Source organism: Phalacrocorax aristotelis, chromosome W (genome assembly GCF_949628215.1).
Source record: "Phalacrocorax aristotelis chromosome W, bGulAri2.1, whole genome shotgun sequence".
In the NCBI taxonomy this organism is placed as follows: Eukaryota; Metazoa; Chordata; class Aves; order Suliformes; family Phalacrocoracidae; genus Phalacrocorax; species Phalacrocorax aristotelis.
The window spans coordinates 785,956-800,083 of NC_134310.1; the positions used below are offsets into that span (position 1 = coordinate 785,956).

At 37.3% G+C, this 14,128-nt stretch overlaps 1 protein-coding gene across 19 annotated transcripts in view; it reads right to left on the reverse strand.

Annotated features, from left to right (window-relative positions):
• NEDD4L (NEDD4 like E3 ubiquitin protein ligase) overlaps window positions 1–14,128 on the reverse strand; it is a 198,335-nt gene that overhangs the window by 43,390 nt on the left and 140,817 nt on the right. For 9 of the 19 annotated variants that reach the window (XM_075077889.1, XM_075077888.1, XM_075077890.1 and 6 more), the window contains 7 exons: window positions 13,009–13,070; window positions 12,802–12,904; window positions 11,724–11,890; window positions 9,263–9,395; window positions 8,047–8,223; window positions 2,861–2,935; window positions 787–846 (listed from right to left, as the gene is read on the reverse strand). In XM_075077889.1, the coding sequence (XP_074933990.1) occupies window positions 787–846; window positions 2,861–2,935; window positions 8,047–8,223; window positions 9,263–9,395; window positions 11,724–11,890; window positions 12,802–12,904; window positions 13,009–13,070 (777 nt within the window). The remainder of the gene's footprint in view (window positions 1–786; window positions 847–2,860; window positions 2,936–8,046; window positions 8,224–9,262; window positions 9,396–11,723; window positions 11,891–12,801; window positions 12,905–13,008; window positions 13,071–14,128) is intronic. The other 10 variants (XM_075077893.1, XM_075077899.1, XM_075077898.1 and 7 more) reach the window with 3 other exon arrangements.

The following is a 14,128-nucleotide window of genomic DNA, read 5'->3' on the forward strand; positions in this document are numbered from 1 at the left end:
TTACCACATACAAATAGGAAACATACCAAGTTTAATTATATTTCTTTCCCTGAAACAAATTATCTGAGAGCGCATATATTCATAAAAGCTATTTATGGTAGTTACTGTAAAATGATTTCTATGGAATGACTTGCTCCAGACTGACATTTAATCAGGTTAAAAAAGAATGGGATGTTTTTGACAAAGTCCAATATAAATTAAAACCACTGTCCTAGTATTACACTTTCAGAAAAGCACTTCCGGAATTTTATTGGGTGATCAAAGTAAAAATTCAGCCTTGGTCTGCTGAACAACTACTGGAAAATTAAAACTGGCTTTAAATAAGACCATTAAGAGCTATATGATATATGACTGAACCTCCACGTCTCAAATTAAGATCAACACTAAGAACTAAAATGAATTAGTCTAATGGAGAGTATGGGAAGACAGAACTACATGTATACTCATTTGATGTCTCTAATCCCTGATGATTTCAGTATCAGTCTTTAAAGAATTACATATTGAATCTTTCATTTTTCAGAAGCCTGCGGTATTTCCTTAGTGCTCAGAGTTGTTAAAACTCAGTGGCATGTCCACATCATGAAAACATGCTTAGTATGACAGTGAAACTGCAGCGCTTTGAGAAATTTTGAGAAAATTTGAAACAACAAAAAACATAACTATTGATTCAGTGGTTGTATTTCATTCAAAGCACTGCTGCTTTGTGACAAAAAGTTCCTTGTTGTACAAGACCTAAATCTACCCACATATTATTTAGAGATAGTGCTTGATAAAGAGTATTATTACCGTTGGTTCCTCACCACCTGTGACAGTTGAAGAGCGAGCTCTCCTAGATGGACCACTCTGCTGTTAAATGATAATTAATGTTACAGGTAAGTATATTTAGTGATGAAGGTCACAGATTACTGTCATATCTTTAGGAGTCAGGAATCACAGACACTCAAATTTATCAAAAGAGAGCAATTAGATAGAAATAATGTTTTAGACCATAGCAAAAAACTGAGTCATCAATCACTGATAACCAAGACAGGATCTCATATAAAAACCATCAAGGGAACCAATTTTGAGAGTTCTTGTATCCAATTCAATACATTCAGTATTGCTAATGATAATTATAAGAACAGGTACTCTAAATGTAACATATTTTTTTTTCTCCCCCAAACAAATTTTGCACATTCTGCCCATAAACACGCTATTTAAAACCAAAACGGATACATTCTGGTCATCAGTGAGTGCACAGAAGTAGTCAGATGAAAATGATGGAACTGCTGCTTTGTATTTTTGGTAAGGATTAATACAGTCAAGAACAGCACTGTATGTAGAAAGCAAATATGTATTTAGTTGCTAGAAGATAAATTATCGTTAGCTTAGTAAGGATTAAATATGGTTAAGATCAGGTAACATCCCTGTTTTAGAGCAATGCTTTCAATTCTGCTGTTGTGCACATCTGCTAACGAGATAAGTGTTCTAAATAATAAAGGAAAGACATCACCAATCGCAACCTGACTACACCAGTTAAGGAAACCCAGACTCCATAAAGTGACAAGAAAACCAGTCTCCATAAAGTGACAAGAAAACCAGTCTCCATAAAGTGATATCAAATCAACAAGCAGAGGACCTCTGGAACAGGCTGCATTAGGAGAAAGCTTTGCCTAGCAGAGAAAGACAGTTAAGGTGTAATCGTGCTGGAAGCCACACCATTGTTTTCCCAGAGGAGAAAGTAAAGAGGCAGATAATACTTCAGAAGCAGTTCTTTGAACAACAGCTATTACATGCATCTGTAATCAGCAAATGTAGATAGACTAAACTTCTAGAAGAAGTGAAAAAATCAAAGAGAAAAACACTATGGTTATTGTAAATGTCTGCCCAATAGCGACAGAAAGAACACGCAAAGGAGAGACATCAGCTTCAATAACAGACTTATCAATACACTCTGTTTACTCAATTTTTCCATAAAAGAGATACACAAATTTGCTTTTTGTAGATTCATCTGTAATATATTTCTACTAAAAAACTCAAAAAAAAAGATTGCTGGGAGAAAAGTATCATTTTAAAAAATATTAAATCAGTTTGAAAACTTGAACAGTTTTCTTCAAAAGCGTATCTTGCACAATCCTGTTTTAAGTAGTCTCCCTCTAGCTTACCACCTTTGCAATCCTCATGCTTGGGTTGTAGGACAAAATATGTAGAACTTCCTATCATGTGTGCATGGTTATGATGTGAAAGAATCTTTTCCTAAAAAACAACTTTGTATCCTCTCCTGTTTGAAGACTCTACTTAAATAAAATCACACAGGTTGCTGCTCACCTAGATCACTTAGCTTAAAAAACTACAACAGATCAGTTCTATCGTACAAGGACTACGACAAAAAGGCTCCATTTAACTACAACTAGATAAAACACCAATCTTTTTTAAAGTTGTACAGATTTACAGATTCCAAGTAGAATCAATCTACGGGACACAAAAATATACCTGATAGGAGAGTCCTGTAGCTGCTACAGTTCCAAACGTTGATGGTGCTACTGCCCTCTCCAACCCCAGTGGAAAACACCCATTGGAGGATTTTCTGTCTCCACTGACTATATATCTACAGTTTAGTAAACGACCTGTCTATGCTAGATAACTAAAGTTAGCGTGACTATGCTCGCAGTCTCAAAACATAGTTCTCTCTCATGAATGTCCTCATTTTAGTTGGTGACCATGACGATATTAATTTGGCATCCAGTACTGTTTGGGATAGTTATATGCCCATACTGGTTACTGACCTATAGCTGACTAGAACTGACCTAAGAAAAGATATTATTAGAAATCAAAGAATGTTGAATCAAAAAGAAAGAAATAGAAGTTAGCTTTGGTTTACCAAGGATAATTGAGACTGTTCAGCAACTGTGTCTGTTACACTGCAAGATCTTAATCTTGAAGAAGGATCTCTTTGCTGGAAACAAAAAAAAAGAGAGATGCCTTTAAGTTAACGTGTCTTAAAATGCACTTTTATTCAGTAATTTTACTTTTCTCCCATCTAATGCAAACCCCTAAAAAATAATATTTACGTTGCAGTGTCTTTAATTATAATACTTCTACAGAAACATGGCAAGCAATGAAAAATCTGAATTCTCAACATTCCATCCTGGACTGTTTCAGATTAACTGATAAAGGAAAGTACTTGGATACACATCTTGTACTCATCTTTAGCATCCAAGTTACAATGTTTTATTGACCTAATCTAAGAGAAGAGGATAGGCCATCCCATCTGGGAAAATACGCGGGAAAATGAACAGTTGTGGATTCAGCAGTAAAGAGGACGATTAACTAAAGACATAATGGGATGTGAAAATGCCATGGAACTTTTGAGAAACTATTCTCAAGTATCTCTGGAAGACATTTTAGAGAACCTAGAGGGACCATAAGCGGTAAAAGGTAAATTTAAAACTTCTGGCTGAATGCTGGCAATGTAGTCCTTGGAGAATCAATAGGCTAGAGTTAACAAATCTCTACATTCTGCACGAGTTAATCCCATTATCTGCTACTCGCACAGGGGCACGAGAGGATGCCAGCCCTATGCAGGGGACAATTATGCGGTGGTTCTGCCTACGACATCCTGAGCCTGTGGCTGGGAAAGCAGCAAGTTCTGCAGAACTTTCACAGGGATTACAGCCACAGTGGGAGCCTTGCTGAGATCATCTGTTGGCATATTACAAAATTTCCAAATTGGCATCTTAGTACACGATGCTTAGCTTACTCTTCAATAACAACAGCAAGAACAGCTTTGAAGTTTACTGTTTAACAAATGGCAGAGAAATGCTCAGAAGTTTGCGGCTGGAGTTAATCCAGAAATTTCATACAAAGCCAAGCTAACTGCTCAAGACAGAACTCTATATTGTAATGATCATTAGAGCACCTACAACTATAACATAAATAATACCAAAAGAAAAGGACATTAGAATATACCCAATTACTAGACAGATGACTTAGGTTTTACAGGTACAAACTCTTTGTAGCAAAATCTCTCATAAACAATTAGTATCTCTTTTACCAGGTAGTGGTATATACAACTTCTCTGCTGACAGTAACCTTTCATATATTATAATAAAATTCATATCCATTTTTCTAAAGGAGAAATGTCAACATAAACAAATTCTGACAGAAAAAAGATGCTGTATTTCTGCCCCTGCTATCATAAAAGCAGTGGCAGAATGCAGCAGTATCACCCCAGGTCAAAATACTGACTCCAGGAATTCTGGTTTGAACTCAGTGAGCATCAGGTGAATTGCTGTGAATTTCTTTGGAAAAGTCAAACAGAAAGGGCAACTCTCATTAAAAATCCTCTGCCCCACATGATTTTGTAAGTGATGGAAAATCTTAACGTAAAAGCAGGCCAATTTGTCCAGTAATAAAAAATTATGAAAGGGAAGGGCAATTAAGCTAAGAACATTGTTTCTTAGACAAAAATTAAGCAGATGACACATCTTAAAACCTATAAAACAATAAAAACTATAGCTGTAATACAGCTCTTCAGGGAGTGCATGCTTCACCTTAGTTTTCATTACTTCATCATGAAGTTCACAGATGGCATGCACATTTGGCATTAAAAAATAGTTCCAAAATCAAATACTATAGATGAGACCTCAAATTTTTAAAAATTTATTTACTTAAAAATATACAGTATTTCCTTTAAAAATAGAACTGAAGTCTTAATTTTCCTCCTTGCCTTCTAGTTTTTGAACCTCCCAAGACACACCCTTCGTGATCATGAATGAGAAACAAAAAAGCCCTAAAAGAGGCAGATAGGCTGGCATGCCTGCTTGATACTAAAAGGTATCACAAACCTGTGATAATTATCAAAAATAAGGTGATAGAGCAGAGGCGTGCCAAGTACCTGAATTCGTTCTCTACAGCACAGGGTCAGATTATAAAGGGACAGCCCCTGAGAAAGTGACAAGGATCAATAATTACATTTTCCTCTTGCTATGACATTGCTTTGGGGACTCTCAGCCACAGAGGTTTCTTCGCATCCCAAAATCAGAAGGAAGATCTCCAAAGATAATCTCAGCTTCTGCTTCTTGATAACAAGACATTTACTATCCAATTAAAATTGTTTCAGAAGGAACTAATGTGCCATGCTAATATTCTTTATACTTATGAAGGAACTAATGCTCTCCTGCCTATGTCAGTTAGCAATCACTGTCTTGTCTAAAAGGTGTAGTCCAACATACGCAATACATCTGTATTACAGTAATTCTGAAATATCACCATCACTGGTACCAAGACATCTAGAAGGCATTAGGCATGGCATCAGCGATCATTTTTTGTTACTCATGAGAAGTTCCATATAATGAAAAAAATATACAAATACTGTAGTCATGAGAGCTGGCAACAAAGCAAGCCACAAATAAAATATTTCAGCTGGAAGGGACCTACATGGATCATCTAGTCTGCCTGGCCACTTCAGGGCTGACGAGTATTCAATAAAATACAATATTTATACAGTATTCAGTAAAATCAATCAGCTTCTAAATAGCATTTCACTTCAAATGCATTTTCTCACACATCTTTTCTGTGTGGTTTGATTGAGGCTGGAAGTTCCATGTACAGAAACAAGCCTTGGGTAATCCTTAAGCTTATTATTTTGCATAACTGATACCTCACCTTTAATCAAAGAGTAACTAGCATTACCCTGTTACGGGTGTTAATGGTACGGGTATGAATGCACTAATAAACAAGCAAACACCTAGCCTATTTATAACCACTCACATGGGCACCCTTATGTACCACTGAAAGATAACGAGGCAACACCGTGAAGCAAAGTATTTGAGAGGCATATCAAACTCCAACTCTTACTTGAAAACATCAGTCCTAAGAGCATGTTCTGTTAAAAGATTAGGGTTTAAAAAAACATAGAAAAAGCATGCAATTACACCTTGCTTCTGTGTTGCTAAAGATTAATGTGAAAGGATTTATCTCACAAATGTATTGACCAGCAAGTCTGAAGTGTTTTCTGGCATTGCATAGATATATGAGGAGAGTGACAAAATACTTTCACACACATACAATCACTCCCCAGCTATCTGCTGGCAATTTAGCTGTGCTGTAGATTAACTATGTATGGATGTAGAGACATGGAAGCTGTCTCTGTGCAGAACAGTCGAAGGTCAGGCTGGATATACTGGTATAGGCACGCTGTTGGGGAAATGCAACTGCAAGGGCTTCCGGTTTCAGCCCACAACCTGCAGATCTGAGCCAGCTTTATGTAAAGCCAGTTTAGAACTGGTGGGTTTGGGAAAAAACCTTGGATCCAACCTTCCTCCATGCAAAGTCATGGAGCTGATTTCATAAGCCTAAGGGAATCTGCATCAAAAGGAAAGGTCACGTGGACCCACCTTAGCACATGGATGAGAGCTGGTGTTCAGCTGGAAGTGCCAAACTTTTCCTGCCTACCCGGCTCACTCCAAATGAAGCTCTTGGATGTCTCTGTACTGTGTCTGCCAGCCTCCACATTGGGAGGATTTATTAGGCCAGCGTAAGCACTGTTCATTCACATGGAACCAGCTCAGACTCAGGTGCTGGATCAGGCCAGTGAGCCCAGAGAGGCCAGAGCTGTGGCAAAGGCACAGTTCAGAGACAGGAGCTGCCTTGATGGATACACGACGGCTACACAGCAAACACTGCTGACCCGCTCAGTCTCTGCGTGCAGACTTCGGGTCCCTCTGCAAGGCGTTTAGAGTCATTTCACTGTCTGGTTTCTGCTGTTACTTTCAGTACCCCAACACCCTCTTACACTGGATAATGCAGAGTAACAAAGATTTTTCAATGCTTTGCCAATTTCTTACTTTGCAAGTGTGGTCTGATTATAATTTTTATTGCACTGATAAAAAAAAAGCTATCACTTAATGACTCATAAAAGAGCTAGTTTGTATAGGAACATAATTATTGAATTATTTTAATTAAGATAACTTGGCAGCTATACCATTTATTATTTTGGGGATAAAAAAATGTAGGTCCTGATCTTGCCACTGAAACTATTTGATTAACCTCCTGCCCTCCAGGCCTACTAAGGCCTGAAGGTCTGCTAAAAGCTGCAATTACCTACAAAAGCACAAGTGACTCTTTATGCAGACGGTTAGCCATCAGAGCTATAATTTGTTAACTAACCTATAGATAACATTCAAAAAATTGTAAGACACCTATTGCATAAGCTCTTTGGGAAAAACTTGCACCTAATCAAGATTCTATTTAATCAGAACAAGAGTAAATACAATTTCTTGTCTCTCGAATTGCAAGGGTACCTTGATGGCATATACAAAGAATAAAAAAAATAATAAATCACATGTGATGCTCTGTTTAAAATTTACAACTGTTTTTTGTACTCAAAGAGACATAAGATATTCCCCCACTTGCATTATCTGCATTTTTTGTGGTATCATCAGTCTGACAAACTAATGGATAACACAAATACAGAGAACATTTTTTTGGTTTTACCTCAAGTAAACTGTTACGGTGACAGACAATTTTTTTCCAGACTAGCCATTTACAAACTTGTGGAGGATTTCACCAGCACTACCTACTCTCAATTCTAACCTTTGTCAGTCTTATAATAGTTAATCCAGTAAACTATGAGGGGTTTATAAAATCCTAATATAAGAAAGCACATGCTTTAATATAAACATGTACAGTTAAAATACTGAACTTAAGAAAAATTATCATGTAGTAAAACGGTTGATGACTGAAACAGTTTTTTTCCTCTTTGGAAATTCTTAGCTTGATACTCTCTAGTATTACATATTTTGTTTCACTAAACAGTAGCAGAGTCTGAAGTTAAACTAACGCACAAGAAAACATGAAGTCTAAACTGAGGAGTTCTGCTGTTCAAGGCAGTTTGCTCAATGGTGAAATTATGATGCATTTTTTGGAAGAGAATTTTAACCGTATGCTCAGGTTTTCCTGAGACGAGCAATTACTACCCATCCAAGTCAATGATTCAGATTAGGTCACACTAACAGAAGATTACAGTCACAGAGGCTTATATAGAAAGAGCAGCATGTCACGTACAATCAAAGAACTGAGTTGTTCCCCATTGGAATCAGGAGTGACCTGAAGTCGTCGGCTCAGTTCCTCAGATAGCTCCTGAGGACTGGTACGGGACACTGGAGATGCAGGAGGAGGTGGTATTGACAAGCTTAAGGAATCTCCACTTGCACTTGCCTCCTCTGAAATGGTTTCCCAAGGCTAACAAAAGAGGAGAGACTACGTTAAGGATTTATAAAGACAGTTTGAGTCTTCTTTGCCTTTGATATGACCACCTCATTGTGGCAAACACAGGTTTGATAATCGCCCTTAACATTTAACAAAATAAACCAATCCCTAGAACACAAATACACACTTCACTCAGTGTGAAAATGATGCAGATAAAAATATGCATAAAAGAGCTCTCATTAAATAAATTCTATTTTAGATTTCATTCAAAATGTAACTTAATTCTGTACTCTTAATAAAAACTTTTAAGAAACAAGTGTTAATTGTAATTTAGAATAAAACACATTAGAGAAAGGACTCAATATCTGCAAATCAAATATTAACAGGTGACGAGTACAACAAAAGTTTCAGCAATCTATTTGTTGCTCTGAATAACATTTAGTGAAACAAAACTACCTTTCACAAAGAGTTTTGTCTGTGATTCACATAATAAAATATTCCTTAAATATGAATGGGATTTGAGCTTTGCACAAACTCTCACTTAGGCCTACAAAGATCTACCAAATTTATTTTAGTCTATCTATAAATTAAATAAACACTCACCCTGACTAATAAGATCTCAGAATTCTAACTAAAAACAAGTATTGGGGGAAAAAAACCTAACAGCTTCTCTTTCCTCTAAATCAAGGCACTAAAGAAAACTGAAGCACAGTGCCTGCCAGGCAGTACATTTCCCCTCTTCTTACCGCTTATTCCACTGTTATTCAAAGCAGAATATTGACAGTGTTTCTGTCAATATATATATAACAAGTAATGCTTGGAATTATAAATGTTTCTTCCAACATTTGTATAGTATTTAATATTGTGCATACGTTATCAGGCACCCACAAACACATGGGTCCTTGAAAGTACAGCTCTCTTCAGGATTTTTATTTTGTCACTGCTGTTTTACTTACATAATTTCAATAGACACCATGTAAAAGCATTACTAATTATGTTGTACAGTAATTAGCTCACAAATGAGAACCACATCAAGTTTAGTCAACTTCTTAAAGCCAAGACCTTCACATACCTCAGGAATGTCTCCACTCTCCATAGGTTCTGGTTCCAAATCCTCACTAATGTGTCTCCGGGAGCGGAACCGCCTGTGGGCTGCTTCTTGGTTTATTTGTCTGATATTGTTATCCGAATCAGATCCCACATCACTGGATAGTGGGGAAGCGAAAGCATGTGAAAGAGAAAAGAACAAGAAAATAACGAATGTTAAACTAAACCTACTTTGTCCATTGCTTTCGAAGCCTCATTAATGCTTTGGATTGTAAAAATCATTATTCCTGCATATGTCAGGCTTCATAAATAGGAGACCAACTAATCCCTCAATCCAAAGTAAATACAACTGGAAGCACTTGACCAATGTCATGCAGTAAGGGAAATTAGCACACATCAAAGTTGGGTGAGCACCAATGGAAGTCCACACTCAAAGTTACAAACCATCATTACTCGTCCTTCCCTGCGATGACCAGCATCATTCCTGACACAGATTTTACATTTGCCCCTGTTTTTATGTCAATGATTACCTTCTTTATTTAGATAGCCAAAGCAAGTGTAAGCTGCTGCAGTACAGACGACTTCTTGAACTGTCTGCAACTACTAGCTTGGCTCACACAAGGAAAATGGAAATACCCCACTTCCCTTAATGGAGACTCATGGGACTTCTCAGTGTTCACAGCTAGACCAAAATCTCTATTACAGTAGGCAATGGGCAGATGTTGTTAGGAGGTAACATGCGATTTAGGAGACATGGTATTGTTGGGCTGGCGGTTGGACTTATGATCCTAGAGGTCTTTTCCAGCCTTAATGATTCTGTGATTCTATTCTATTTGATGATTCTATTTGAACCTCGCCTTCTGGATGAGGGACTGTAACTTTGAAAGATGGTTAGGTTCAGGAAAAACTTTGTGCAAACTTTTATCATTGCTTATTTTAAAGAACTATGAGAAATTAACTACTCTCCTGTTCCTACTGCAGACATGGACGGTACAGCACTCAATGCTCTTCCTTGGTGATCAACTCAGTGTCTGAGTTACTGGCCTAAAAGCCAGAGGTTATGTATCCTACTTTCAACCTCATGAGGCCTTCCACTCCTAGTGGTTTGATAAATTTATTGAATTTAAAGGTTAAACAGCATCATTCTAAAGTCTTCGCTCTTCAACAAGCTTGGTGTCATGCGTAAAGTTTATCAGTAGTAACTATGCATTTGTTTCCAAGCTACCTGTGATGACACCTAGCTAAAAGCAAACCCCTCAGGCCTTCATTCTATACACCCATCTGACCGTGACGCTTTCTGGTGATGATTACGTCTTGGTATCCACCAGTCAAACACTTCTGAATCCATGTACTCTTTACTCCATTTAGCATAATCGTATTACAAGGAGATGCTAAATCAAATAACTTATAAAACCTGCTTTTTTGTAGACACTTACTAACCACTACCAATCTTAACGATTGTAGTTGATGAGATTTACTTGGCAAAATACACATTGCTCAGTAAATAGCTCAAATAGTTCAACAGTAAATAGTTCAAAACATACAGAACAAAATTTAATTCAGTTCTACTAAGATAAAGGCATCAGATGAAGAACAAATAGTGACAACACATTTGCCTAATTTAACTATGATTATTAATATTCAAGAAAGAGTAACCATTGCTGTTGTAATAAGCGATAGTGGAAGAATAGTCGCTACATAGAAATAATACAAGATGTTTACTTAATACATGATTTCAGTACAACTGTTAACATTGTCAGTTATACATACTTTTAAAATGTAAGCTTGCCACAGCTTTAAACATATAATGAAGGCTTGAACAGGAAGTCCACATAAGCACAACCAGTGTATATATGCAATGCAGTCTATACACTGAATAATATCAGGATCTCCTCAAAGTTAATCAGTTTTACTTAATTAAAACTTAATGGAGTTGGTTATTTTTACCCTTACCTTTTTAACAGTCTCTATAGAAGAAAGTAATTTATTCCTCGTTTGTTCCTTATTACTTACTTAAAAATACCACATCTGTCTTGCAATATTCTAAAATACATTGTTAATGCACTGACTTCCCTCCCACCGCTTCAGATTTCCTAGAATTCCCCAGAATACCTATGAGTGTATTTGATTTGCTGGGGGTGGGGAAGTCTCTTCTCATTCTTAGAAGAAGAAAGATAGATGTTTCCTTTTTAACTGAAGATCTCCAGATTTTGGTTCTCAATTTTCTAGCACAGCTGTGAAAATTTTTCCATTAATAAAGTATACTTTCAGATCTGTAACACAGTTAACACCAAAATCGTAATTAATCTGTTACTTGGAAGAACAGTATGCCTTTATAAGCTGCTTTGTAAAAGCCTTGCTTAAGATGTTTTCCAGCGTTGAATTTGTAAATTCAAAATGGTTATGTTTGTTGAAAAAAGACCAACCCACTACTTACTGATAATTTTGCACACATCCACATAACGTTGCACTACAGTGCCACTTACATTAAACTTGGTCGATGCCACTGAGTAGTCCTGTTGTTATGGTTGACATAGTAAGTCCGCCCCAGGTTGTCTACCTTTTCCTCCCATCCAGGAGGCAGCGGAGGAGGTGGTAACTCCTCCTGACGTTGAGATGCGGAGTCACTGGAATCAACCACATCCCATCCGTGCTTAGGAATTAAAAAAAAAAAATAATTTCAAGTTAGAGAGAAGTTATTTCATTGTTGCTTACATTAGTGTATAGGCACAGATTCTGAAAATTCTCCAAAGAGAAGTTCAAAACTACTTAAATGTAAACCATACAGAAATAGAATAAACTCCATGACTACGTGTGCACCTCACTCCAATGACAAAAACCCTAAATTCCCATCAGTCTATTACAACAGGGATTCCCAAACGTATTTGGGTGGCTTCTCATTCTGGTGGTGGCCAGATCCAGATTCCCAGTCCAGAAGCCAAAGAGAACCACCTGCTATTTTTTGAACTCAGAGATGCCTGGCTTCGGATGAGAGCCCTCACTCCCAAGGTACAGATGACTGCTGCACACTGTTGGTAGGGCACACTTGGGCTTACATTCACTGTCAGCCCTAACTGCAGCTAATTCTTAAAACGGATGATGGCTGGTAAGTGCTAAAAAGTCTTTAAATGTGCTGCCCTTGCATGAGCTTTATTCTCTGCAAAGTCAACGCTGCCAAGGAAATAAAGAAAAATGTTATAACACCTGCTCTGAAATGGCCTCTAAAGAAGAGGTACCTAGTACAGATTCTTATGTTTATAAATTACTTGCATAGATTTTCTGAATTATTCTACTTGGTGTGACTTCCACATCTATCTGCTGACAGACATAGTCAGACAGACTTCAGAGTTAATTGTGGCAGCTGAAATACTTTGAAGTACTTGAAATGGTTGAGGAAAAAAGTGTAAAAAAAGAAAAAAAAAAGTGGGGGACACGGGTGGACGGGGGAGAGTAAGCTGCTACTAAGACTGCTACCAGGGTTTTATCTTTCAAAGGTACAACTTGTTCTACAATTATACTTGATCCTCTAATAACTTGAATGCTTCCACAAGCATTAAGCCTTACCTCAGATTCATCCCTTTGATCACTATTTTCTTCCTCTTGGCCACCATTTTTAGGCATATAAGCCATCTTCAGTCTCAAGAAACCCTTTACACGAGATTTGTGGCTAGAAGACAAGGAGGCACATTTCATTCAATGATCCTTAAATAGTTGCAAATAACAAACCTTGAAGTAAGAAACGTTTTAAAATACAAAGGTCCTCTCGCTCACCTTCTTGGTCTGAGAAGGAAATCCTTAAATGTATATGGCCTTTCCATGGTTGGGTCTTCAGTCTGTAAGCGTTTAAGAAAATGGCAAATTAAAGGGCTTGCCCACCAGTACAGAGACATATAAAGAATATTCACATCACAGATGCGGTAGAAATGCTAGAGAAGACGTTTGAATAACGAAGTCACAGCAGACAGACCTCTGCCAGTGTGCTGCCATTAGGTGCTAATGCACAGCGGCAGAAGCAGTCCACTAGATGTCACCGCAAATATCAGTGATGGGCTGAACCAAGCCTCACTCGCAAGTGTACACAACGTTCACAATTCAGGAAAAGGTGGAAAAGACCAACTAAACAAACCCCTTCCAACTTTTTCCAGTCACCCAACAGCAGCGTCAGAAAAGGCTGCATTAATTTCGAAGCAGTATTTTTTTCCACGTTAAAAGCAAAATAAAACTCCTCCTCGGTCGGCTTTCATTTTTCATTTCGAAGTAGTTGAGACTTTCAAAAATAATTAAGACTTTGAAATTCTTTATGAAGTATATAATATTATCAGGCTGATGGATTACGACTTCTAAGTTCCATTTAATTCTAAGTTTCATAAAGCCTTAAGTCTTGAACACTTTCTATTACATGAGAATTTCAGCTTTCTTATCAAATTGCATCCTTCATGCCTGCGAGAGCATGGACACTATAGGTACAAAACTAGGAATTTAAAAAAGACAAGTTAAATAACTGAATCCAAAATCCATATACATACTTAATCTGTTGATTGTTTGGGGTACTATATTTTAATCGATCGTATGATTTGGGCTGACAAAACTGCAACTGCGTTACACTGGAAGAGTAAGCACATTATCATACACACTCCAGTAAGACTAGAGATCTAGTACATCAGGTTAACACCAAACTTCCTCAAAATGAGCACAAAGTTAGTGGGTGCTTCTCAGAATGTTGCACCTGCCTGCCATTCACTAAAAAAAGACAATGATACTGCGTCTGTAAATCCCTTCCCAGCCCTATCCCTGCAAATAAGAATACATCTCAAACCCAATTCTTTCTAAATGCAGGATAATCCAACTTCCGGACAATTAAAAGCTTTGTTATCTGTTGTATTTCAAAGTC